Source organism: Solanum stenotomum, chromosome 3 (genome assembly GCF_019186545.1).
Source record: "Solanum stenotomum isolate F172 chromosome 3, ASM1918654v1, whole genome shotgun sequence".
NCBI lineage: Eukaryota > Viridiplantae > Streptophyta > Magnoliopsida > Solanales > Solanaceae > Solanum > Solanum stenotomum.
In genome coordinates this window covers 38,509,138-38,536,329 of record NC_064284.1, presented here as the reverse complement: position 1 = coordinate 38,536,329, position 27,192 = coordinate 38,509,138, and the positions used below count along the sequence as shown (strand labels likewise).

Here is a 27,192-nt window from a genome sequence, read left to right as displayed (position 1 = left end):
CAGAGCGATGATGGTTGCAGCATTGGTAGCGGGAGTAGAGATCGACTTTGCCCGTATGCTGCTGGCAGAGATTCATGAGAGAGCTTTCAGGACCTCCACTACGTACCCCTTCCCATGTCTGATTTTTCATTTGTGTAGGGACTCTGGCGTGCCGATCTGGCATTGTGACAGGCTAGTCCACCCTACAGGGGCATTAGACATCGACCTTATTCGAGATGAGGCAAATGTGGCTGCACATCGCAGAGAGCCCCAGATTGAGGTACCCCCCTTGGGCTACGATCTTGCAGACACTATGGGGCAGGCGCAGGGCGGTGACCCTATTATCCCAGACCACACTGACACTATCCCAGGCTCCTCTTCTCAGGCAGCTAGTGTTGCTCCTAGTTCTTCCCAGTCCACACCACAGTAAGGAGCGACGGTTGTCCCGATGGCCAGAGTACAAAAGTTAGAGGCGCAAATGGCCACACTGATGCATCACATCCAGCCATGGATGCAAAAGTTGATTGCCGAGTCCGAGGCTAGAATGGAGCGCATGATAGAGGGGATGATGGACCGTAAGGTCGTGGCTGTTAATAAATGACTTGACGCCTTCGAGTTGCGAGTCCTTGAGCGATCAGCTCCGGCCACAGACTTATCTGCTTTGCAGGTTGAGATAGCCAGCCCCGGACTGATGTTGATGTCATTCTTGCTGCACCTTCAGTTGAGACTCAGGCTGCCCCTACTGCGCTGGCTGATGATACAGTGCTCGATGCTCTATTCAGTGGCATCACCGAGGAGGGCCCTGCACCGACACATGCCAAGGGCAAACGGCACCGCTATCATCGCACGGAGGAAGAGAAAGCTCAGAAAAGACAGCGTCGGCAGGAAAAGGAGGCTAGGAGGGCTTCAATTACAGACGAAGAGTTATGCCAGCAGAGGGTGCCTGAGAGAGCTGCAGGGAGCTCTGCCCCAGTCGCAGAGGTTCAGTCTAGTTTGCGGGGTGTTGTGAGCACCACTGATGGTGCGGAGCGGTTGATAGAGAGCACTACTGAGGATGCTAGGATTGCTGAGGTGGGCACTACCGAGGGTGCCCCCACTAATGTTCCAGAGGGCTTCGGGAAACCGGACCCCCTGCTTGTTGATGATTCGCCAGTGCTTTGTGCCACAGGTTTGCTTCACTCAAATCCATTCTCTTTTACTGTCTATGTATGCATTGTGGACAATTGCATCGAATTTTGTTAGGGGTGGGGTAAATGGATTGTGAGTGATAGGGTGAAGTCTGAGTAACCTAACTCATGAATCCTCTCTTAGGGTTTTCTTGCCTGTGTTCTTTTCCCCCAAGAGACTGTTTAATTTTTGTTGAACCGGCATGTGTTAGGATTGTATGTGTAGAAGCATGATACAGAATGAAGCATGATGGCTTATAAAAAGTTGATACCCGTCAGATTCTGGGTTGTATGCTAGAAGTAGGCTACGATTAGTTGATTGTGTTGGCTCTGAGTATGACACAGTAACAATCAACCTTATGACATGACAAGACCTGAAACTTGAACCGGGTAATCTGATAATCTGATAATGAAACTAGATGCCAAGAGTGGGTGAGAATCATTGAATGTTCAAATGGTTTTTGTGCAAAACTAGAACTTGCCCGGTTAGTCCTGCTAAGACAATTCAATCTAGAGGATAGGAAGTGATCATAGGCACTTGTTCTGAAAAATCCACAAATTGCCTAGCAGGATTCAACCAAATGAAATAATTGTTCCCTTTGATCCAACTTTGAGCCTAAAAATAAACCATTTCTTTCTAAAACCCCAAACTCACTTTCCCATAATCTACTATGTTGGCCCCGGTCCCTCCTTGGACATGTGCACTTAGACTTAGGCCAAAAGCCTAAGTTGAGGGTGGCTAATGAAAACAAAAAAAAGAGTAACTTCAATCTTAGCCCTAACCTGACATCGGGTATTGTGTACCTCAAATAACGGAAAATCCATAAGTTGAGGGTGGCTATGAAAGAGGAAACTGAAAGAAAAATGAAAAAAGAAAAGAAAGAGAAAGGAAAAGGTGAAGGATGTGACTTGTTAAAAGCGAAAGGAACGATAAAATAAAAGGAAAATGAGCTACTAAGTCTAAAGTCACATCCGTGGTTGAAGAAAATCAAGGGAAAGAAGGTAAAGCAATAATATGAAAAAAAAATAGGGCAATAAGATGTTAAAAGCCTAAGTGTAATGACAAGGAGGGCAGAAAGTCACTAAGCAGTACCCAAATGCACCACACCTGACCCTGAGCCTACGTTACAAGCCAATAAAGTCCTATAGTGATGCTAGAGTCTAGTTTGGAGAGTCTAAACAGTGAAAATAAGGGCAAGCTTATGGCAGTAAGCACTAACTGTATTTGAAATTACTTATGAGCGTGAGTGTTGAATAAATCCTTGTACCATGAATGAAATTAAATTTTTGCGAAAAGAGGATTTCATTTAAAGTAAGGGCACTAGTTATATTGTTGGAAAGTTGGTACCTGGGTGACAATGAGAAGGTGTCTGTTGTGTGTGAGCTGGTTGGTCTGTGTCATGATGTGATCCACATGAGTTGTCTTGTCGAGTCTAAGAGAACGAATGTGCACCCGAACAATGAGGAGGTAGAGAGCCATGTGATTGCTTGAGTTTAGAAATGCTTACTTTTATACAAGTGTCGTTTAGAGTTGTAGTGCGTCGCTTGAGGACAAACAACAAATTTAAGTTGAGGGTGTTGATATATCGTGAGCTTACGGTATTTCTAATACATTTCACTTACAAGTTGTGTGTGTCTAGGGCCTTTTTATATTGGTTTTTATTTGTTTTTATCATGTTTTGCAAGAAAGGTGTTCAGGTGCGGAAGTTTAGATACACCTGAAGGAAATGCAGAAAAAGGCATCCACAGAGGTGATCTACGGACCGTAGGTCCATTCACGGTCCGTAGGTTATGACCGTAGATCAGCAGGCATGGTATTTTCCCTGACTAAGTGTGGAACCACGGTTCCCATTGACGGTCCGTAGATTGATCTACAGACCGTACTATTGATCTGTAGGGTGAGACTGCGAGGGTTCCAGTACCTGATTTTTTAAGATTCTAAGTATGGAGCTATGGAGGGGATTGACGGACCGTAGGTCGATCTACAGTCCGTACTGCTGGTCCGTCGTTTGCTTCAGAGAAGCTGATTTTTGGATGCTGAAATATTTTCTATGTCCCGAGTGACGGAAGGGACTTACGGACCGTAGATCCATCGATAGTCCGTAAGTCAGTCTCGTGGATCGAAGACGCGTACCTGAACAAAACTTTCCTTAAATTGTTTCCTTTTTTATTTAGGATTTGTTTTCTATAAATAGGACATGTAAACCTCATTTTTGGGGGTTAGACATTATTATTTTATTTTTGCTTTGTAACTTTGGAGATTAATTTGCAACTCTAGCAATTATTGATTTCCCAAGTTCGTTTTGAAGATTTTGGCTTTGCAATTCAAGTAAAATTTCTAGGTTTATAATTCTCTCTACGTAAGTTCATGATATCTTCATCTACCATTATGAATTGTGTTCTTGCCAATATGAGTAACTAAATCCACAACTAGGGTTGTGGGAACCATGATCGATTAACAAAGTATGAATAGTAAATAAGCAATTCTTGACTAGTATTTTGCATGCATTGATAATTCTTTCGTTTAGAAGTCTTTTTAACGGTGGCCAACGTTAGAACTCGCCTTGTTACTACTTGCCGGACCAAGGAGGTAATTAACAAGAAAAGAATTATCAACATAGATTTAGTGTGATACTATCTAATAGGCTAGTGTCGATTGGTGCGAAGTAATAACTAAGCCAAACATCGATTATGATGTCTAATATGAGGTAAAGGTAAGGGTTAGTAAATTATACACACGTAGCCGGACCAAGGTGCGGGGTGAAATTCTCTAGATGCCGGACCAAGGATTTAGAGATACCTAACTTATCACTTTGCATGTAATACACTAGAAAAAGATTGCTATTACTAGGATTAGGGCATTATAAGATTGTGGGGAACACATATACCCTAGTTATTTCTCTTATCTTGATAACAACCAACGTTGAGTTTGATTATTGATTACTTATTAAAGTATTACTCTTTGTTTCTCACAAACACAACCCCACTTTTATTACCTATTTCTGAAAAAGAATTTGACTAATTGAATATAATTGTCAGTTAAAGTAAAGTCTAAACCATTTTCCTCGTGGAATCGATCCCAACCTACAAGTTGGGTTTTTTATTTGATAACGATCGCTTATGCTTCTGTAAGGAAGTGTAATTTGAGCCTATCAATGTGTTGTGCCATCCCCCTACACATCTCTGGTGGTAGCCGGAGGAATCCCCGAGGTCTTACGAGCATCCTCATTATCTGCATCCGCATCAGTGAAGTGAAGTCTGTAGGCTTCAAATAGTCTACATCCTTCCTTAAATCTGCTACTTCAGCTTTCAGAGACAAAGCTCTAAATGTCTCCCTCTGTCTGATTTCACAAGCAGTGACTCTGGTAGCCAGATCATCAACAGAGGCTCTAAGGGGGGTCAGTGCAGCCAATCTAGCACTGTCAATCATCCCTGGGATGGATCTCTCCAATTGGGTGGATCTCACATCGGCTGAATAGGCCAACTACCCTATCTTCATGATCATAGCCTGAGTGATCCTGGCAGGCTGGGAGGATGAGGAAGCACTTGGAGCTTGTGAGGAAGAGGAAGAAGGAGCGGGTATACCTGAGGGCTCAGAGGCCAGAGTAGGCGAAGATGCCTCTAATGGTAATGAGTCAACATTGACCTCTGGATAAGTGTCCGCTGGAGATGCTCTCCTCCTATCAATCTACTCTCATGTGAACTCGGCCTAATTACACCGGATATCAGTGGAGGAAGATGGGGTGACCTCAACATCCCTTGTAGTGTCATGAGGTACTCAAGCTTGTCGGCACAGCTTAGTGACCAGAACTGGAAATGGCAGAGACATCAACTTCTGTTTGGCTCTCATGGCCATCTCCTGTGACATTAGTAGTCCCAGATCGATCTGCCTCCTGTCCAATATTGAACCAAGGAAAGCTACCTTAAGATGGCATTGAATAGACTTGTTCTGGGATGGCATCATGGTGCTGCTAATGAAGCCAAACCAGAAACTGGAGGCGATGTTCATGTCCGTCTTCTCAATAGAAGCCCCTGCATCCATCAACCTCAGGGTGGTGTCAGAAATTATCGGGCCAACCAACCCTTCAAATAATCCAGGGACTGAACGATCGGTAACCCCTCGTAAGGAAGTATAGAGTGCAGTGGTTTACCCAATACAAAATTAATATGCTCACTGTGACACTCCACTTCCTTTCCTCTGACCATGACCGACTTCACCGGTCAAAAATCACTTGCTTTTTGCTTATTCTTAGGCACCAACTCCCTATAAGTAGTGTAAAACTCTCTTACCCAAGAGGGAATGTAAGGGCCTCGGGGCTCTGTGAGCTGCTCGAATCCATGGTGTTGGAGAGTTTCAAGCACATCAGGATGCTTACCTTCCAGACCCTCCATAGATAGTAACTTCTCCTCTATGATGGTCCGTAAACCATCCCATTTCAATCTAGTTAACAACCTCGGTGGAGGAACTACAGGGAGTGCAGGGGCCACTGGAGGTGGTACCTGAGTTGGCACTGAGTTTGTTGTTGGAGGAGTGGCAGGTGGAGGAGTTCTGGTAGAGGTGGGTTAAGATCTAACCCGTAGTTCATTCCTTCGATTAAGCAGGGTTACTCATCGTCTGTTTCAGAAAAGGCTACTTCAATAGCTGTTCCTTTCCTAGCTATATGTTTCTTCCTCTTTCCTTTATGTCTCGGTTGGAGGTCATCCCCTCTCCTCTTCGGAGCATTTAATCCTCCTTCGTTTATTGTAATGCCATTTGCCTTTCTTTGGGTGGTTTAGTTAGATTGGTGTGTACCATATCTGCAAAAGATCAAGAGAAATTAAGAAAACAGAATCAAAATCTAGCACAACATATCTTATTGCAGATAAACTGGCCAATCCAGTCGGTGAGTCGCCGAACCTCTTTGGTGAGTTATGTCTGGCTTGCCGATGGGGTTGGATAAATGATGCTTATCGTGACCAACGACACTAACCTATGCTATGAGTCTCTACAATCGTCAATTGTATAGTAACCCAACTAAAGGTTGGGGTCGTGTCCCAAGGGAGTGGCTTTGAGAATTGATAGAAATATAAAATTAAGCTCAACCTAGTCGTAGCTAAAGACATTAATGATTAAAAACATAGTAAATTAAAGGGGGTGACACAAAAGTGTTAAATATCAATTTGGGGGGTTTTGTCATATGTAGGAAAAATAGCAAAAATTAACAAGAAAATCAAGTGTGGGGAAATATTCTTGGGGTGTGACCGCAATATAAGTTGAGATCAATCGTTGGGTACATGCTTTCAATAGAAAATTTGCAAGATAATAGTGACTAGACTAAGCTTTAGATGGAAATAAGTTCCCTCTCGGGCAACTTACTCTGTTTCAAATGGGTTCCTCTAATACACACATTTGCCGCATGAAGACCAACCTACGCCTTACCCCACTCACTCTCTCAAGATGAGTGTTAGGATATGGGACTAGGGCTCACCCTCTCGGGTTGAACCTCATCTCGACCCACTTCTTAGGCAATCAGTCTAATGGTCTTGGTTTCGCGACCTTCCTCTTGGGCAAGCTGAAAACACATGAATGGTTTTGTATTTGCAACTACAAACCCATTAAATTAAACCACAACCACTAGGTGAAATCACCACTAAAATAGATCTATCCTATTAGCAAGCAAGACTCAACAACAATATCAACACATATTTGCTAAATCACCCCCCAAGAATGGGGATTTTTAGCCACACATCAAGAAATAACAAAATACACCTAAAATGGTATTAAAATCAAATGGATATAAGAAATTAAACATTGATTTAAGCAAAGGAAGAAGAATAGAGAAGAGCCACTTCCAACTTGGGGAAGATGAAATCCTTCTCTCTTCAAGTCTCCTACAAACCCTCTCCAAACTTGAGAGAAAATACCTAAACATGTACTATTCTATTCTGAAAATAATAATAATGGTTTGGAACCCTAAAATTAATAAAAAGTTTAGTATTTATAGCCATCAGAAATTAGTGCAGGCGGATAGTTCGGCGAAGTTATTTGAGTCCGCCGAATGACTCGGCGACTCGCCCTTCTTCTGTCTTATCGCCGTTGAGTGCTTGCCTACAACATCTTCACGATCTGGACCATTGGACGATATAGTACTGCTTCACGGAACTATTCGATGAAGCACCGACTGTTCCTTTCATCACCTTTTTGATCCTCTATCTTCAGGGCTTCCCATACTGGAACAAAGGGCGGAGTCTGTCCTTTTGGCGATGCTCATGCTTCAGCTTCTTTGTTCTTTTCAGCCTTTCTATTCCCTTTTGCACCTAAGTGTCCATGCTTCCACTAAAACTTCAAATACCTGAAACTTAAGAGTTTTCATCAGATATTGAGACAAAATAAGCATTCGAGGACACTATTTCTATCAAAATAAAGTCCTAAATGAGTCCAATTTGTGGACTCATCAACACCTCAACTTAAACTTTTGCTTGACCTCAATTAAACTCAAGTTCAGTCGTTCAAAAATGGTGTCTCAAACAGTGCTACAGAAGACTCAATCATGAGTGCACACAACAAGATTCAATTTACTTATGCAAGGATTAATTGTGTATTCAAAGATTCAAGTTGTGACACACCATTACCAAAGATTCTCATGCTCGCAATACTTGCTACTTGTGCAGGTCCAAGCTCAACAAAAAATCTCTAAATGCCCTCACATGAAAAATGATTCCATATTCACCCACAGAGGTTAATCAATTCAAGATCAGGAATCTGATGCAACACTCACACTCAGAAAGAGGAACACAATGCATGTTTTCACCCATAGGTTTGCCCTTATTTTCCAATCGACTTTCGATTTGGCTTACTCAAGATCAAAAAGGTCTTTCTAAGGCTTGTAATAGGGCTGAGTGCAAAGGTATGGTTATTTAGGCTCAGTCAATTTTTTCTCGTGAATTGTGGCATTCTCTTCTTTTCCTTTATCGATTATTTTTCTACTGCTTCTAAGTCACCTTTTTATTCACCCTCATGGATTGCTTGGAAACTTGATTTTTTTTTATCTTCTTTTTTTTTTAAAGGGGTTTCCACTTATGCAATACCATGGGTTAGAGGGGACTTTTTCTTGAACTTCTTGACTTCTCCTTTTCCTTTTTACCACACCCCCAACTTAGGCTTGGCTATTCGCTAAACCACAACTCAAGAGCATTGTAGGTAGTGGTTCAAGTAAGGTCTACGGTTCATCAAAGTTCTTCCAAAGAAAGGTAAGGCTCAAAGGGTGTTCAAAAGAGTTTCACACACTCACGGGTACGCCACAAAAGAGATATATGTCAAATTTGGCTCACACTCTTTAAAATTGCCTAAGATCATATCAAGAGGACAGCTTTCTAAATCAATCAGACTAACAAGGCAAATTCTAGGTTTATTCATGCATAGTTCAAAGCAAGCTAATCACACAAGACATCGACACTTAGGTCAAACAATACTACACACTTTCGTTAGTGCGCAGCGGTCATTACAAGAGAATAAATTCAATAAATGGCTAACCACAATGAGATGCAACGAGTTCATATATTGTCTATGCAACTTCATTTGGCTTCGTCATAGCCTTACATTCATGTTCGTTCAATTGAGAGCACTATTCAAGTCATCGATATTGATCGAAATCGAGATTCATTTTTTTGTGAAAGAACAGCCACAATTAACTCACAAAGGGTGGAAAAAATGTGCAAAAAATTCAAAAATTTTCGGAAGGGTCAAAATCATTTGCAATTAAAAAACAAAAGAGAGCCATGAGCTCAAACATCCACGAAAAGCAATGTAAACACAATTTTAAACAGAACAACCCAAATATATACAAAACACCAATCACAAATAGCACACAAAAGGTGAGCCTCACCCCACCACAAATAAAAGTGTTTGTCCTCAAATGCAAATAATAATCCAGAGGTCAAATTAAAGAAAGACAGAGATAGGGCTAGAGAATAATCCTGGTTAGGCAGCTGTTTTGAGTTAGAGTCCTTCAATAGATGTCGTGTAAAGCAGAAGGTATGCTCGGGATATTTGGTGCATTGCCGAGTGATTCATCATGCTCTATACATCTTTTCTTGGCATTCCAATGCACCTATCTTTAACCCATGCTTTTGAGTGATTAATCAGCTGCCTTTTTGTGTGTTGGCCTGCGGCTTATCTAGTTCATTCCCATTCGGTGTTTGTGTTTTGGTTTCTGAGTGATTTGCCTTTTTACCAAACAAATTTTTACTTTGCCGAGTTTTTACGGAACTTCTTAGCAGTTGTGGATGTTCAAACGGCGTTGACTATCTGGGTCGCCAATCAGGTGGGCGATTCACCAAAACTATGTTGAGCTTGCCGAGTTTTACAAACTCCAAATTTTAAAAATATCTTGAGTCAAACAGCGGAATAGATTTGATCGCCAGCTTCTTCGGCGACTCACCAACTAGGCTTGCTGCTCGCCATTATGCACCTATTTGGCACCTGCTACATTTCAGTGCATAAAACTAAGACACTATTGTTTTACTAGTACGCCAATATAAGATAATATGGGGTTTTGGGTTGCCTCCCAAACAGAGCCTAAGTTAACATCGTGGCACGACGCAATTCAAATACTACTCTTCGTCCTTGAAATGACTCATGGTGTAATTAGGTGAATCTTCGGCGAATGGAGGATAGTGACCCATCATTAAATGGGTGATTTGAGCATCCTGCATTTGAATTGTCATGGAGTGAGAGGCTGACGCTTCGTTCAGCATTTCGACGTTTTCCTTCATCTCATTCAACATCTTCTCATGTGCCTCAATCTTTTTTTGAATGAGTGACAGGGCTTCATCATCCTGTATACCTATCTACTTCTTCCCCTACATTATCGAAGGGAGGGGTGCTTTTCTTTCCTATGGCTTGTACCTCCAATGAAGTGTCTCTGGTAGATAAAGCATTCAACTGGGTAGCTAGTGCATCCCACTCCTGCTTCTTTTTGGCTTCTTTGTTGGCTTTTATCATACCATCAAGGAGTTTTGCTACGACTTTATATGGCTGGTGTAGCGTACCGCCCTCGCAAATTTGATCAGCTATATCTCTATTCTCAAGTCCTAGACCCGTGCAGAAGCACTCCAGTAGCCTCTTGTCTGTCATCCTGTGAGATGGCCATGGTTGCAACATCGCTTGAAACTTCAGCCACATTTCCTGATTAGTCTCATCCCCTTCCTGTTTGAAAGTCAGGAGGTTGTCCCTGAGGTTCAATAGTTTCAGAAGTGGATGATCCATAATGGTTTTACATCCTTTGTTCCCTACTTTGATATTCAAACTAGCAAAACAAAACTACAATTTAGATTAGTAACACTAAAAATAGAAAGAATCAAAAATTTTATTCAACTACAAATTCCAAAATAACACCACTCCCCGGCAGCAGTGCCATTTTGATGCTTATCGTGACCAACGACACTATCCTACGGTATAAGTGTCTACGATCATCAATAGTATAGTAACCCAACTAAAGGTTAGGGTCGTGTCCCAAGGGACTGGATTTGAGAATTGATAGAAAAATAAAATTAAGCTCTAACTAGTCGTAGCTAAAGACATTAACGATTAAAAACATACTAAATTAAAGGGGGTGACACAAAAGTGTGAAATATCGATTTGGGGGGTTTTATCACAAGTAGGGGAAATAGCAAAAATTAACAAGAAAATCAAGTATGGGGAAATATTCTTGGGGTGTAACCGCAATATAAGTTGATATGAATCGTTGCGTACATGCTTTCAATAGAAAATTTCCAAGATAATAGTGACTTGGCTAAGCTTTAGATGGAAATAAGTTCCCTCCCAGGCAACTTACCCCGTTTCAAATGGGTTCCTCTCGGCCACCAATTTGCTACGTGAAGACCAGCCTACGCCTTACCCCACTTACTTTCTCAAGCTGAATGTTAGGATATGAGACTAGGGATCACCCTCTCAGGCTGAACTTCATGTCGACCTACTTCTTAGGCCATCACTCTAGTGGTCTTGGTTTCGCGACCTCCCTCTCGGGCAAGACGAAAACACATGGGTGGTTTTGTATTTGCAACTACAAACCCATTAAATTGAACCCCAACCACTGGGTGAAATCACCAGTAAAATGCATCTATCCTATCAGCAAGCAAGACCCAACAACAATATCAACATATATTTGCTAAATCACACCCAAGAATGGGGTTTTTAGCCACATATCAAGAAATAACAAAATACACCTAAAATGATATTAAAATCAAATGGGTATAAGAAATTAAACCTTGATTTAAGAAAAGGAAGAAGAATGGAAAAGACCACTTCCAACTTGGGGAAGATGAAATCCTTCTCTCTTCAAGTCTCCCACAAAACCCTTTCCAAACTTGAGAGAAAATATCTAAAAACGTACTATTCTATTCTAAAAATAATAATGGTTCGGAACACTAAAATTAATAAAGAGTTTAGTATTTATAGCCATTAGAAATTAGTGCGGGCAGATAGTTCGGCGAAGTTAGTAGAGTCCGCCGAATGACTCGGTGACTCGCCCTTCTTCTGTCTTATCGCTGTTGAGTGCTTGGCTACAACATTTTCACATTCTGGACCATTGGGCGGTATAGTACTGCTTCATGGAACTATCTGGCGAAGCGCCGACTGCTCCTTTTATCCCCTTTTTTATCCTCTTCCTTCAGGGCTTCCCATACTAGAACAAAGGGCGGAGTCTATCCTTTCGGCGAATCGCCAAAGGTTCTTGGCGATGCTCATACTTCAGATTCTTTGTTCTTTCCAGCCTTTTTGTTCCTTTTTGTGCCTAAGTGTCTATGCTTCCACTAATACTTCAAATACCTGAAACTTAAGAGTTTTCATTAGATATTGAGACAAAATAAGCATTCGAGGACACTATTTCTATAAAAATAAAGCCCTAAGTGAGTCCAATTTGTGGACTCACTACTAAACAATTAAAGCATGTTGGCGATATGAGAGTCCTTTCAGCGAATCGCCGACTACTTTCGGCAAGCAAGGGTTTGTCTGCCGAAAGTTATAGTGCATAAGGGTCTTAGGGGTGCAAATAAAGAGAGATAAAGAGTACTTTCGGTGAGTCGTTGAATGCCTTCAGCAAACTCAAGCATCTCACCGAAATTTGCAGACTCCAACCACAAACATGACACAAATTAAACGCGACATGAAGAAAATAGGCGAACCGCCGAGTGATTCGACGAGCTTGACTCAGTTCATCGAATGACCCAACATGCACATTTTCAACCCACCTTCTCAACCCCCAAAATTGAAATCAAAGCATGCACTAATGAAATTCAAACAAGACCTATACTACGCATCACCCCAAAATACTCAGACTTCTCCTGGATTTGCCAAATTTGGCCATTTGACGATATTTGCTCTTAAGAGTGGTGTTACCCGCTCTATCATTGTGCAAATTTTCTACATTTAACACAAACGCGGGCTACTTAGACTTCACCCAATCAATTTAACAACACGCAATCACAATCCAACTCATTAAAAAGCACAAAAGCTACGAGAATTTGCCAATCAAACTTTGTGGGCAAGATTTCAAGTTAAAATAGGCATTTCAGGATTCTAATCCTACCAGAAAGGCCCAAAACACATCAATATGATACTATTATTGCAAAAGAGTACAAAAAATTTGAATGTAAACTCGGTATTTGGAAACCAACCTATGATGTCGATTAAATTACGATTGAAAAGCTATGCGGCAAAGTATTCCAACTCGGAGTACAAATCAACAAACTAATATGCTAGTAAAGGGCTAAAATAAAGGAAATACTACCTTAGTGTGAATTTAGGTGATTCAAGAGCGAGGGAAAGTGAAGAATTTCAAATTTGAAGCTTTTTGCCCATTATAAACCATCTAGTTCGCTCGTGTTCAGCGACGTTAGTCGCACTCGCCGATTTACTCAGCGATTCACCAAGTGATAACCGGCCCCACAGATTGCTAAAATTCTTTCAATTTCTTAGGGGTTAAGACGATGGTCTACATCGTTGTCACCGACCTGGTCGATGACACGCCAAACTGCTTTATAAGTCCACCGAGTTTTACAGGCTCTGACTTGAACTTGAATTGAGCCAAACAGCGGGTTAAGTTGGGCTTGCGAACCTCTTCGGCGATCCGCCGGCTGACCAATTTCTCACCAATCTGTATTTTTCACCACTTTTCTCATTCAAACCTGCACCACTAACACACAATTATTTATAAAAGAAAACTAAAGCATTTAAAACCTTGGGTTGCCTCCCAAGAAGCACCTTATTTAACGTCGTGACACGACGCGAGTCCCCAATCACATTTTATTGGTGGGGTTGTCTCTAGTGTTACTAGGTAACCCCAATAGTTCATTTGGGCGAAGAGGAGGCACCACATAATTCATGAGTGTCCGGATCAGCTGGATCGATCAAGAGTGAGAACCAACCATTTGATTCAACACTTAAATATTCTCCTTCATCTCTTCCAACATTTGATCTTGTTCAGTGATCTTTTGTAGAATGATTTGAAGTGTGTCCTCGACGCAATTGTTCTCCCTGTCTCTAGACTGATTCCTCTCGTGAGGAGGTATGTACCTCCCTTGACCCTTACACTAGTTTTCCACCTCGGATAATCTGGTGGACAACTCGTTCAGTTGAGTTACTAGTGCAGTTAACTCGAAGTCCCTCTCGACTTCTTGTCTCGTTTCAGCCGAGTTGTCACCATTTCCCCAGCCATCATTACGGTATCTACCTACATCAACAAATTCAAAGGAAAAAAAACTAGAATTAAAGTTAGTAAACTATGATTATCCAAAGTAGAATTCATCTTAAACCAAAAACTTTCACGTAACACAACTCCCCGGCAGCAGCGCCATTTTGATGTTTGTGTATTAAGACACAACTTCTGATGCAAGTGTCTACAATCGTACAATAGTTTAGTAACCCAACCAAAGGTTGGGATTGAGTCCCAAGGGAGTGGGTGTGAGAACTACTGGTTGAGTGAGAAAGTGCTAAAGCTAATCATAGATAAAGACTTTGGCGAATGAAAACATAACAATTTAAAAAGGGTGACGCAAGTGTCAAGTATCAAATGGGTGTTTGTAAGCAGGAAACAACTAAATAATTGAAAACAAGGAAAAATACAAGTATGGAGATGGGATTCTTGGGATATGATAGGAATACGGGATAGACTAAATAATTGGGTACGTGTTTTTGATAGCAAATTCATTGAGTATTTGTGACTAGGCTAGACTTTAAGGGGGATAAGCTCTCTCTCTAGCAACTTACCCCATTTCAATTGGGTTCCTCTCGGACACCCACTTGCCGCATGAAGAACAACCTCTGCCTTCACCCACTCACTCTCTCGAGCTGAGTGTGTGGACATGGGACTAGGGTTCACTCTCTCGAGTTGAACCTCATGTTGACCTACTCGCACTGGCCATCAATTTAGTGGTCTTAGTTTTACGACCTCTCTCTCGAGCAAGCCGAAAACACATATATGAGATTATATTTGCAACTACAACCTCATTAAGTTCATCCACAACCAGTAAACGAAATCACATTTAAACTACAAATAGACTACCATCAAGCAAGGCCCAATAATTAATCTAACCCATATTCCCAAAATCACACCCCAAGAATTGGGGGTTTAGCTACGCATGTAAAAGAGATAAAGATGTATACGAATATTAGTTTCCATCAATGGATATGCAAGGTCAAGTCTTAAAACAAGCCAAAAGTGAAGAATTCAAGAGACCCAAGTCCAATTTCTTGAAGATGAAACCCTTGAAAATTCCAAGTTCTTCAAAACCTTCTCCAAAACTTAGAGAGAATATCTCCAAAAACTATGTCTGAAACTTAATAATCTAAAAACTAGGTAAAACAAGGTAAAATTCACCCCTAAGAATAAAAACTGAACTAGTATTTATAGTTTTCAGAAAATGTGCTACGAAGGTTTTTTCGGAGACGTTAGTGGGAATCGATGATGCATTCGGCAATCCTCCCTTTGGTCTACTTCGTCGCCTTTCATCAGTTGCCTTCAGCATCTTTGTGTTCTAGATAATTGGGTGATGCAGCACTGCTTCGTGGAGTCGTTCGGCGGAATGCCGACTGCTCCTTTTCACCGCCGATTTTCTCCTTTCCTTCAAGGCTCAGCACACTGGAACAAAAGGCGAATATGCGATTTGTTGGCGATTCGTCGAATGGGTTCAGTGATTCGCAGATCTTCGTTTCCCCGTTCTTTTGGCTTCTTTTGCTCTGTTTTACGATGTAGTGTCATGCTTTCCTTCAAACTTCAAATACTTGAAACTTAAGGCTTTTCATCAGATATTGAAATAAAATAAGCAATTGAGGACACAATTTCTATTAAAATATAGCCCTAAATGAGTCCACAAATCATTCATTTAGACCTAATAAGCTCCATTAAGCCGTTTTAAATGAAACAAAAACACATGTACTTAATGGGCTGAATCTGAATTATTAAGATTCAGATCTTACATACAAATGGACTTAATTGTTGAATCTAAACAATTCAGATTAATACCTCCATTAAGTGAAAACAAATGAGGCATGAGTGATGTTTGCATCTAAAGTGCTAGTTGCTGACTGATTTCCGTAGAGATGGAACTAACATTAGAGTTTTAGCAACTGATATGAAGCCTACAACAATCTTTTCTCTCATATAAACTACTAATCCTCTATCTACGGAGCTTATGTGTGAGATGCCTCAAAAACTAAATCTCTTTTTGAGAAAAGAAAAGACGGAATAACCAAAGCACCATTTGCATTTAACCTATGCATGTCAAAAATTGATGTTACAATTTTTTTGACTAACAATGAGAAGTCTATAAAAACATCAAAAGAGGCTACATTCTTGATTGTAGGACTCAAATTGAATCGTTCTTTAAACAAAATGACAATTCAGTAAATCAAAACCAACCTTGACAAAGAGTTAAACGTTAATAATAAGAAAACACATATTTTATCATATCACACTAAATTACTAATAGTTGAAATGCAGGAAACCAAGATATACAAATTTAGAGAACCTTGAATTCAGATCTGTATGGGCAAAATTCAAATAGCTAGAAAAAAAACGAAAAGAATTCCACAAGGTGAACACCGAATTCCTTTAAAACCCACAACAACTTTTGGAATCAAGATCTGACATGAGTAAAGAATTAATCAGAAAAACAACCTTAGAGAATGTAAGAAGAAGATAAGACCGCGAGAGATTTAGGACATACCTTTAGATTGTTTATTCCCTTCAGTGTGCGCAAAAAATATTGGGTGAAAATTGTGGGATGTTAGTGTGCTTTGATGAGGAGTGAGAGTGGTATATGAAATCTTTGTCAAATGGAAATGGAAATGTCATCCACCTGTAAATTGATTCTGGTCAACAATACATTTTATTCTTTTTTTCTATCCTACCTATTTTTTTATATACTAGTTTTTCGACACATGTGTTGCACGTGATTATAAATTCAGAAAATATATGTTATGGTAAATAGTATTTCTTATTTAAGTGAATATTTGAATAATAAGCTTTGCACAAAATAATATTGCAGATTCTTTTGTGAACGTTCAATGTGGATCGTCATATATATCTCTTATTCACGCGAACCTATGAAAATCGTCAATGAATTTTTTTATTAGTTAAATGCAATAATGCATATATTTATTTCAATTTGATGAGGTTCAATCATGTAATTTGTTGTATCTCTGTAAGAATACCTTACGTACAATATTTGTTATGTATTTTTCTTGTCATCTAGCTATATTTTGCACGTGTATTCCATGTTAAACTCTTTATATGTCATATGAACATGTGAAGAGAGCAACTACATTTTAGTTTTTAGAACTATTTTTTGTATATTCATTTTTATTTTATAAGTTATATCATAATAGATGACGTTATTGTTGTTGGCTCTCATATTTGACTTGTCGGTTGACTGTATACACATATCAAAGGTGATGTCACGCCCCGAGCCTACACCCTGGGCAGGACTGGCACTCGAAGACCATTCCTGGCCCCAAGCGAACTCTTGGTCTGGCTTACTTAACTCAACAGAATAACTCCATGCAATGAAAGGTCATAAAACAACCTAACTGATAAAATCTGGCCAAAAAGGCAACTCGTGTCTCAAAATAGAATATTTATATATATACATATATGAGAGACTCAATACTAACTAACTGACTGTCTATGAAGTGTCTATAACACTGAGATGGATGTTGGGATAGACCCCGCAACATCCTAATAAAGCAAATCTAGGAACACAAAATAACAGAGTCCTCCGGAAGGCAAGAAGGATCACCACTAACTCTGGAGTGCTCAGCTGGATCAACGGCGTGCTGGATGCTGATCCTGGGTACCTGCGTTTGCATCATCATAAGATGCAGGCCAACTGGCATCAGTACATTGAATGTACGAGTATGCGAGCTAGAAAGCTAAACAACAACTTAAGCTTGAAAGGAGTACAAAGGAACTCTTACCTTGGCTCTGTTAGACTCATGAATAACCGAACTCAATATAAAGCAATAAGACACATGCAATATATATAAAGCTTGTAAAACAGTGTAAACAGCTTAGTTCATTAAGGATAAAACGATAACAAACTCAACTTTACTTATATAAAAGTAATATAACTTTAGTGGGAGATTCTTTAACCGACAACCACCACTATAAGCCCTAGTGATGAAACAACATTTTACTTCACGTTGCCCAAGGACCATCCTACACCTTGCCGTGATATAGGACTTTACTTAACTTAGTAGATCCACTAGCTTAACTTACGTGATCATCTAGAAAGAATGACTGTAACGACTCGGAAAATGATAGAGTGAAACTAGAGCCTCACATGTGAGTTTGGAGTCGAGAACTTAATGAAATGATTATATTTGAATTTGACCCAAAAGTTCTTAAAAATGTGCTTCGGAAGTTATCGAAAACTTGTTTAGCTGTATATTAAAAGATCCGTTTCGTTTTTCGAAAATCCGACTTCATATTCTTGTTTAGGGGGTCAAATTGAGTGGGAAATGGGTCTAACCCAAATTTTAGAGCAACCGTATCAAAATCCGAAATTTCCAAGTGAAGCCTTTTTCGAGGGTCTACTTTGGAGGGTCATATCTCCTAGCACACAAATTATTTGGGTGGCCAATAATATATCCATGGAAAGCCCTTTGAGTTAGCTACCTAACTCACTTCGTTTCACCTCATTCGGAGTTCGGACGAAGAAGTTATGCCCATTTTCGTAAAATCTGTCCGGCAGAAAAAGGCAAATTCCAGTAGCTGATTTTACTGTTCATTTACTGTTCACCCGCCTGAAATTTTTTCTAAGTGTTGGACCATTTTTTTCAAAGGACTTATATTATTTCCTATATACCATTAGTTCATTCCCATCCCTAAAAACATTTCCCTCTCTACAATCCTCCATTTAAGAAGAAGAAGAAGTGGGAGCTAGGGCTTTGGATTCAAGGCTTTCTTCATCAAATTTCGTGGGAGATCATAGCAAAGGTATGGTGGTCTTGATCCTTGTCTAATTTTCCATTCAAGGAGCCAAATCCAAAGTTATTTCAAAGTATGAAAAATCTAGGTTTTCACTCAATCTCATGGGTTCTTCCACCAAATGGTTTTAAAAGGTTTCTAATGGCACTTTATGGTTATATTGTTGTTGTATTGACGATTTAAGATGAAAATACTCCATGAACCCATGATTTCTCTCTATTCCTAGTTTATGCCTTTATGAAGTGGGTTGCTAGATAATGAATGTATATGAATCAAACTTGTTTAAAGGTCTTTAGATTGTTGAAGTATGTCATTACCCATGCTTATTTTATGGTGTATTGTTGGTGTATTGGTATGTGAGGCTTATGGCCTTAAAGGCATAGTATGAGAAATTGGAGTGTTATCATGACATTATACGAATGAGAATTCAATGAAGATAATGTGATCATGTTATGAATGTAAAGGTGTTGTTGTAGGTTGTTCACTGGTTTGGTTGCATAATTACTACCCTATTTTCCATGCTCTTTGATTCCATTACATGCCTTCAAGGTGTTTGACAAAATGTCCAACTATGGAGAATTGATGAATCGATGCTTTAAAGTTTGAGTTATGAGATGTATGGAAATCCAGAGATGTGTTGATGACACTCATGAATGTTGATGATATAATATGAAGGATTCTTCAATATAAAGTATACCTTGAATTGGTAGGGCTTATGCATCATTTTCTTGTATAAATGATTATATTGTTGATTGTTGAATCCTTGGATCGGTAGGCTTATGGCACCCTTCCACACATGCTTATAATGAACCTTGGATCGGTAGGCTAATGGCACCCTTCCATTAATGATAAGTAATGAACCTTGGATTCGGTAGGCCTATGGCACCTTTCCATAAAGGTTAATGATGAGACTTGAATCGGTAGGCCCATGGCACCCTTTCAAGAGGAGTTAATGAGCTTTCCTAAATGTACCTTGAATCGGTAGGCTTATGGCACCCTTTCATGTGTTAAATAATGTACCTTGAATCGGTAGGCTTATGGCACCCTTTCATGTGTGATGATGTCAAAGTAATGAACTATTCTATGGGAATGTAGGCTAAGCACCGAGCGGATTTGGTTAGATGGAAACTCCCCCGACAGTTAGGCATGAGTTTCAATGATCGTCTACCTTATCCCATAAACTATGTGCCCGCATAGGAAGCTAGTGGATCCATTAAGCTATATATACCGGTCTTCCTTAGGCAAGTAGACCACCTCTTTTCGGTGTGGGGACTCATGACACCGGATTCCATGACAAGCTCTCATGGTCTATGTCGGTTAAACGCTTACTTCCCATCATGTGAGATTTCATTATGGTTTCTTGACAGGTTCTACAAAGTGTAGGTAGTAGTATGGGATGCTACCTATACATTGCACGAGTAGGCTTGGAGAGGGTCATAGTGAGTTTCTCTAAATCCTAATGACTGTGACATGAATGTACCCTAAATGAGGTTATTAAAGAATGTTGGCTCTTAAATGCTTAATATGTTATGCATGTTATACTTGGGTTATATTACGAGTTATTTTCCCTTGTCATGTCTTAATTAATGATATACCTCTTATGTATGAATATTGTGCAAAGGTGAAAGAAAGGAATGATAAGTTACTTTAAGTGACCTAAATGTGGTGCCTTAGTATGGATGGTGGTATGGGACGTCATCCATACATTGCACGAGGTATAGCATAAGGGTTTCTTGAGGTGAAGGTCCAAGGTAAAGGTTTTCATGTTGATATTGTTTAAAGGTGATATTATGACTTACTTGATGTTATGCTTGTCTTGTATGTCTTTTATGCTATTGTTCATGATATTTCAAAAAGGTGGCATAATGCATGGTTTCTAACTAAAATGTCCCTTTTTAAGCATGTTTTGCATGGTCATCATACTTAGTACATTTTGTGTACTAACCCATATTCTTCATATTTTTACTATAAGTGTAGGTTCCGGCAAGTGATCCCTCCTAGCTAGTTTGAAGTGTTGGATTGCTTTCCTCCAAGACTTGGTATGTCCTCATGGATTCGAGGACAAGACTTTTAAGTTCTTTTGTTCATGTAATAGACTTCTTTTGATTGTAAAGGGCCGTGTCCCTACTTATGTTTTGCGACTGTGTCTAAGATGGCCATGTGAGACTTAGACTTCCGCTGTGTGTTTTTAAAGTTGTTTTAAGAAGTTTAAATGTGTGGATGTAAATAAGTTTTTTTTTTTTATTCCGCACTATTTTCATTATTGAATGCAATGAATGACTATGTGGCTTGTATAAGACCCCTTCGGGGTCGAGTACGCCTTGTTACGACTTGGGGGTGCTCCCGGGTCGTGACAAACATGGTATCAGAGCATAAGATTTTGGAAATTTTTTTTTTAGGATCGATGTCTCACATGCCACATCTAGTAGAGTCTTGTTCATCGGTGTGAGTCGCGACACATCTATGAGCGAGAGGCTATAGGATGCTAGAAGTTACACTTCTTTCATATTCTTAAAGTCGTGCCTTAGAGTGTGGTTCTATAAGTGTTCTTATCCTTATCCTTCTCTTGTGTTTATAGGATATGAATACAAGAGGGAGACCCGCAAGGAGAGTAGGAGAAGAGGATGTGAATGAGGAAGTTCCTCCCCAAGTTGTGCAAAATGGTCAAGGTGTGCAATGCAATCAAGTTCCTATAGGTGAGCAAGAGAATGAGGTTCCGGTGGTTCCCCCGGATATGACCAATGAAGAGATTAGGTCGGCTTTCTTAATCTTGGCCCGAGCCATGGCGGCTCAAGCGACTAGAGATATGGGGCCTAGGGTGAATGCTAATGAGGGTACTATGGCTTCTAAGTTGAGAGACTTTGTGAGGATGAATCCTCCGGTGTTTCTAGGTTCTAAGGTGGGAGAGGATCCCCAAGAATTTTTGGATGAAGTGTATAAGGTAGTGAGTGCTATGGGGGTGACTTCAAGAGAAAAGGCGGAGCTTGCCTCCTATCAATTGAAAGATGTTGCCCAAATTTGGTTCACTCAATGGAAGGCTAATAGGCCGGTGGGAGCGGATCCTATAGAATGGGAGGAGTTTAAGGAAGCTTTCCTTGGTAGGTACTTTCCCCGTGAGATGAGGGAGTGTAAGGTTGAGGAGTTTATCAATCTTCGGCAAGGTAATATGAGTGTGCAAGAGTATTCCTTGAGGTTTACCCAATTGTCTAAGTATGCCCCATCTTTGGTGTCAAACCCTAGGGATGAGATGAGTAGGTTTGTGACCGGCGTATCCGACCTAGTCAAGGAAGAGTGCCATACGGCAATGCTCCATAATGACATGAACATTTCTAGGCTCATAGTGTATGCTCAATCCATTGAGGAGTCCAAACTTAAGAGGATGAATAGGAATGTGAAGAGGGGTAGATCCGATGAGCAAAGTCAACCTAGGTTCAAGAAGAGGGCTCAAGATCAAGATTTTTCAAGTGCTCCTAAGGTTAACCAAGATAAAGGTGGTGGATCTCAATTTTCTAAACCTACTTGCACCACTTGTGGCAAGAGGCACTATGGGAAGTGCCTAGCCGGTACTAATGGATGCTATGGTTGTGGGAAGAATGATCACAAGGTGAAAGATTGTCCTACTTTTACGGCTAGAGGAAGGGAGGCAAAGCAAGCTTCTAAAGATGGAACGGTTCCTATTCCTCCAAATTATGGTCGTTTCTATGCTCTCCAAGCTAGCAAGGACAAGGAAGCTAATCCGAATGAAGGCGCCGGTAAGTTTTAGTTCCTTATGGTCATGAATGTCTTGATGAGGTTTCTATGGTGTTGTTTTTCATGTTTGCCTTAATTGGGTTTTCTTCTAAGTGGGGGATGGTAGGTTGAATAGCAAGGTTGTTGAGAGTGTTGATATCCTTATCTCATTCCTTCTATTCTTATTCAAGCTTGAGGCCAAGAGTTCCTAGTAGCTTGTTTTATGTTTTGGAGTCTTGGGTGAAAATGAGTTTCCATGGTCTCCTTATGTTATGCATGTCCTATTTGAATTCTTGTTAAATGATAAAATGAGTTTTCATAAACGTGTTCCTCGTGTTGATGTGCATTTAGTTGAGTTGTCTATATGCTTCATGAGGATAAATGTTGAACATGCTTAAATGTTGCATGAGTTGATTTATTAGGCATGCTTAAATGTGTTCTTGAGAATGTTGCATAATTGTACTTTTGTGAGAAAATTGCATAATGTGCCTAATAATTTTGGGATGAGTGTGATGTAAATTGGAGAAGGAAGTTCATCCAATGAAATGAGAAATGGTAAAGCTTGATGCATAAGGAATTGGTAGATGTATTCCTAATTTCTTGAATTGCATGAAGTTGTTTGAGCCTCATTGATGTGGAGTTGATGTTTCCTCCGATATTTATGTACTTGTATTGATGTTGTATGCATGTTGATGGGCTGTATACTTGAGTTGTTACCCCTTATGTGTTTAAAGTGTCATTCGAGGACGAATGTTCCTAAGTGGGGGATAATGTAACGACTCGGAAAATGATAGAGTGAAACTAGAGCCTCACATGTGAGTTTGGAGTCGAGAACTTAATGAAATGATTATATTTGAATTTGACCCAAAAAGTTCTTAAAAATGTGCTTCGGAAGTTACCGGAAACTTGTTTAGCTGTATATAAAAAGATCCGTTTCGTTTTTCGAAAATCCGACTTCATATTCTTGTTTAGGGGGTCAAATTGAGTGGGAAATGGGTCTAACCCAAATTTTAGAGCAACCGTATCAAAATCCGAAATTTCCAAGTGAAGCCTTTTTCGAGGGTCTACTTTGGAGGGTCATATCTCCTAGCACACAAATTATTTGGGTGGCCAATAATATATCCATGGAAAGCCCTTTGAGTTAGCTACCTAACTCACTTCGTTTCACCTCATTCGGAGTTCGGACGAAGAAGTTATGCCCATTTTCGTAAAATCTGTCCGGCAGAAAAAGGCAAATTCCAGTAGCTGATTTTACTGTTCATTTACTGTTCACCCGCCTGAAATTTTTTCTAAGTGTTGGACCATTTTTTTCAAAGGACTTATATTATTTCCTATATACCATTAGTTCATTCCCATCCCTAAAAACATTTCCCTCTCTACAATCCTCCATTTAAGAAGAAGAAGAAGTGGGAGCTAGGGCTTTGGATTCAAGGCTTTCTTCATCAAATTTCGTGGGAGATCATAGCAAAGGTATGGTGGTCTTGATCCTTGTCTAATTTTCCATTCAAGGAGCCAAATCCAAAGTTATTTCAAAGTATGAAAAATCTAGGTTTTCACTCAATCTCATGGGTTCTTCCACCAAATGGTTTTAAAAGGTTTCTAATGGCACTTTATGGTTATATTGTTGTTGTATTGACGATTTAAGATGAAAATACTCCATGAACCCATGATTTCTCTCTATTCCTAGTTTATGCCTTTATGAAGTGGGTTGCTAGATAATGAATGTATATGAATCAAACTTGTTTAAAGGTCTTTAGATTGTTGAAGTATGTCATTACCCATGCTTATTTTATGGTGTATTGTTGGTGTATTGGTATGTGAGGCTTATGGCCTTAAAGGCATAGTATGAGAAATTGGAGTGTTATCATGACATTATACGAATGAGAATTCAATGAAGATAATGTGATCATGTTATGAATGTAAAGGTGTTGTTGTAGGTTGTTCACTGGTTTGGTTGCATAATTACTACCCTATTTTCCATGCTCTTTGATTCCATTACATGCCTTCAAGGTGTTTGACAAAATGTCCAACTATGGAGAATTGATGAATCGATGCTTTAAAGTTTGAGTTATGAGATGTATGGAAATCCAGAGATGTGTTGATGACACTCATGAATGTTGATGATATAATATGAAGGATTCTTCAATATAAAGTATACCTTGAATTGGTAGGGCTTATGCATCATTTTCTTGTATAAATGATTATATTGTTGATTGTTGAATCCTTGGATCGGTAGGCTTATGGCACCCTTCCACACATGCTTATAATGAACCTTGGATCGGTAGGCTAATGGCACCCTTCCATTAATGATAAGTAATGAACCTTGGATTCGGTAGGCCTATGGCACCTTTCCATAAAGGTTAATGATGAGACTTGAATCGGTAGGCCCATGGCACCCTTTCAAGAGGAGTTAATGAGCTTTCCTAAATGTACCTTGAATCGGTAGGCTTATGGCACCCTTTCATGTGTTAAATAATGTACCTTGAATCGGTAGGCTTATGGCACCCTTTCATGTGTGATGATGTCAAAGTAATGAACTATTCTATGGGAATGTAGGCTAAGCACCGAGCGGATTTGGTTAGATGGAAACTCCCCCGACAGTTAGGCATGAGTTTCAATGATCGTCTACCTTATCCCATAAACTATGTGCCCGCATAGGAAGCTAGTGGATCCATTAAGCTATATATACCGGTCTTCCTTAGGCAAGTAGACCACCTCTTTTCGGTGTGGGGACTCATGACACCGGATTCCATGACAAGCTCTCATGGTCTATGTCGGTTAAACGCTTACTTCCCATCATGTGAGATTTCATTATGGTTTCTTGACAGGTTCTACAAAGTGTAGGTAGTAGTATGGGATGCTACCTATACATTGCACGAGTAGGCTTGGAGAGGGTCATAGTGAGTTTCTCTAAATCCTAATGACTGTGACATGAATGTACCCTAAATGAGGTTATTAAAGAATGTTGGCTCTTAAATGCTTAATATGTTATGCATGTTATACTTGGGTTATATTACGAGTTATTTTCCCTTGTCATGTCTTAATTAATGATATACCTCTTATGTATGAATATTGTGCAAAGGTGAAAGAAAGGAATGATAAGTTACTTTAAGTGACCTAAATGTGGTGCCTTAGTATGGATGGTGGTATGGGACGTCATCCATACATTGCACGAGGTATAGCATAAGGGTTTCTTGAGGTGAAGGTCCAAGGTAAAGGTTTTCATGTTGATATTGTTTAAAGGTGATATTATGACTTACTTGATGTTATGCTTGTCTTGTATGTCTTTTATGCTATTGTTCATGATATTTCAAAAAGGTGGCATAATGCATGGTTTCTAACTAAAATGTCCCTTTTTAAGCATGTTTTGCATGGTCATCATACTTAGTACATTTTGTGTACTAACCCATATTCTTCATATTTTTACTATAAGTGTAGGTTCCGGCAAGTGATCCCTCCTAGCTAGTTTGAAGTGTTGGATTGCTTTCCTCCAAGACTTGGTATGTCCTCATGGATTCGAGGACAAGACTTTTAAGTTCTTTTGTTCATGTAATAGACTTCTTTTGATTGTAAAGGGTCGTGTCCCTTCTTATGTTTTGCGACTGTGTCTAAGATGGCCATGTGAGACTTAGACTTCCGTTGTGTGTTTTTAAAGTTGTTTTAAGAAGTTTAAATGTGTGGAGGTAAATAAGTTTTTTTTTTTATTCCGCACTATTTTCACTATTGAATGCAATGAATGACTATGTGGCTTGTATAAGACCCCTTCGGGGTCGAGTACGCCTTGTTACGACTTGGGGGTGCTCCCGGGTCGTGACAATGACCCGTTAGATCCCATGTTGGCTACATGCTTATTATGGAAAGTTGAGTTGATTTGAACTCGCGTCCCCAATTCGGTGATCAATTCTACTCCCAAAAATACTTTAGCTCATAAGTGTTTTAAACACATCTTTCTTTAGTTTGAGATGATTTCTCAAAGCTTAGCCCAAAGGCTCTTTTGGAAAACATAGTTCCTTTCTTATTCAAATGTGAAAACATTTGTAAACTTCTTTGGGAATACTTAGTTCCCTAATAACTTTTGAGAAATGAACTGAACTCTATACTTTGCTTGAAACCTACGCCTTAAAATGAAGTTTAAACGTTCATTAAAGACTTGAAAACTTAAAAAAAAAACTTTCTTTGACTTACTTCATAACTTCTAGACTTGACTCTAACTTCACTTTACTTTGATCCTAACTTTCCTCGAATTGAATTATGGATTCAAGGGTAATGATCTCATGTTTATGGATGAGTTTGTGATGTTTAGATGTACCTTAAAGTGTTGAAATCAACTAGAAAACATAGGTACATTACTAAGGAACATGTATGAAAAAGTGGGGAAGGAATGGGGAGGATTGGTGTCCTTGGCGCTATGAGAGGCGCGGGGCGCCAGCCCTCAAGTTTCAGAAGGCCTGTTGGGCGCACTACATGGCGCGTCGCCCCAAGGGGGGAACTTCAGAGCCCCAGTAAATCCGACTTTTCTCCTTAGTACTTTAAACCTTCTCAACAACAAAAGTTCTTTCCCCAAACACTCATAATCTAAATTCTATACGGAAGCATGTACCAAATCAACAAGAAACTTCAACACAACCACAAGAATTCAACAAACACAACCAATCTTTTTTTTTCGGAATTAAAACAAGTTTGGCGTGTGGGAGATGAACCAACCCCACACTATATGCTCTCACATACCTTAATAGGGATCACCCCCGATGAAAACCACGACGATCTTGACGAACTTTGCTTTTTATTCTCTTTCTCCTCTTCTTTCTCTCTTCACTCACAACTCTAACTCTCACTTTTAAAAGGGAAAAACT

The 27,192-nt window shown here is 39.8% G+C and overlaps 2 protein-coding genes across 2 annotated transcripts in view; both read left to right on the top strand.

Moving 5' to 3' along the window:
* The window catches only part of LOC125858376 (serine/threonine-protein kinase Nek6-like), a 1,100,283-nt gene that overhangs the window by 127,890 nt on the left and 945,201 nt on the right, over positions 1-27,192 (top strand). The gene's annotated exons all lie outside the window — the stretch shown is intronic.
* LOC125858931 (uncharacterized) lies at positions 21,192-25,835 on the top strand. The gene is made up of 2 exons (XM_049538695.1): positions 21,192-22,362; positions 25,778-25,835. The coding sequence occupies exons 1-2, from the start codon at positions 21,192-21,194 to the stop codon at positions 25,789-25,791; spliced, it is 1,185 nt and encodes a 394-aa protein (XP_049394652.1). The 3' UTR covers positions 25,792-25,835.

Excerpts from the sequence above, each read along its gene's own strand:
- LOC125858931 (XM_049538695.1), top strand. The coding sequence starts at position 21,192 with ATGAATACAAGAGGGAGACCCGCAAGGAGAGTAGGAGAAGAGGATGTG.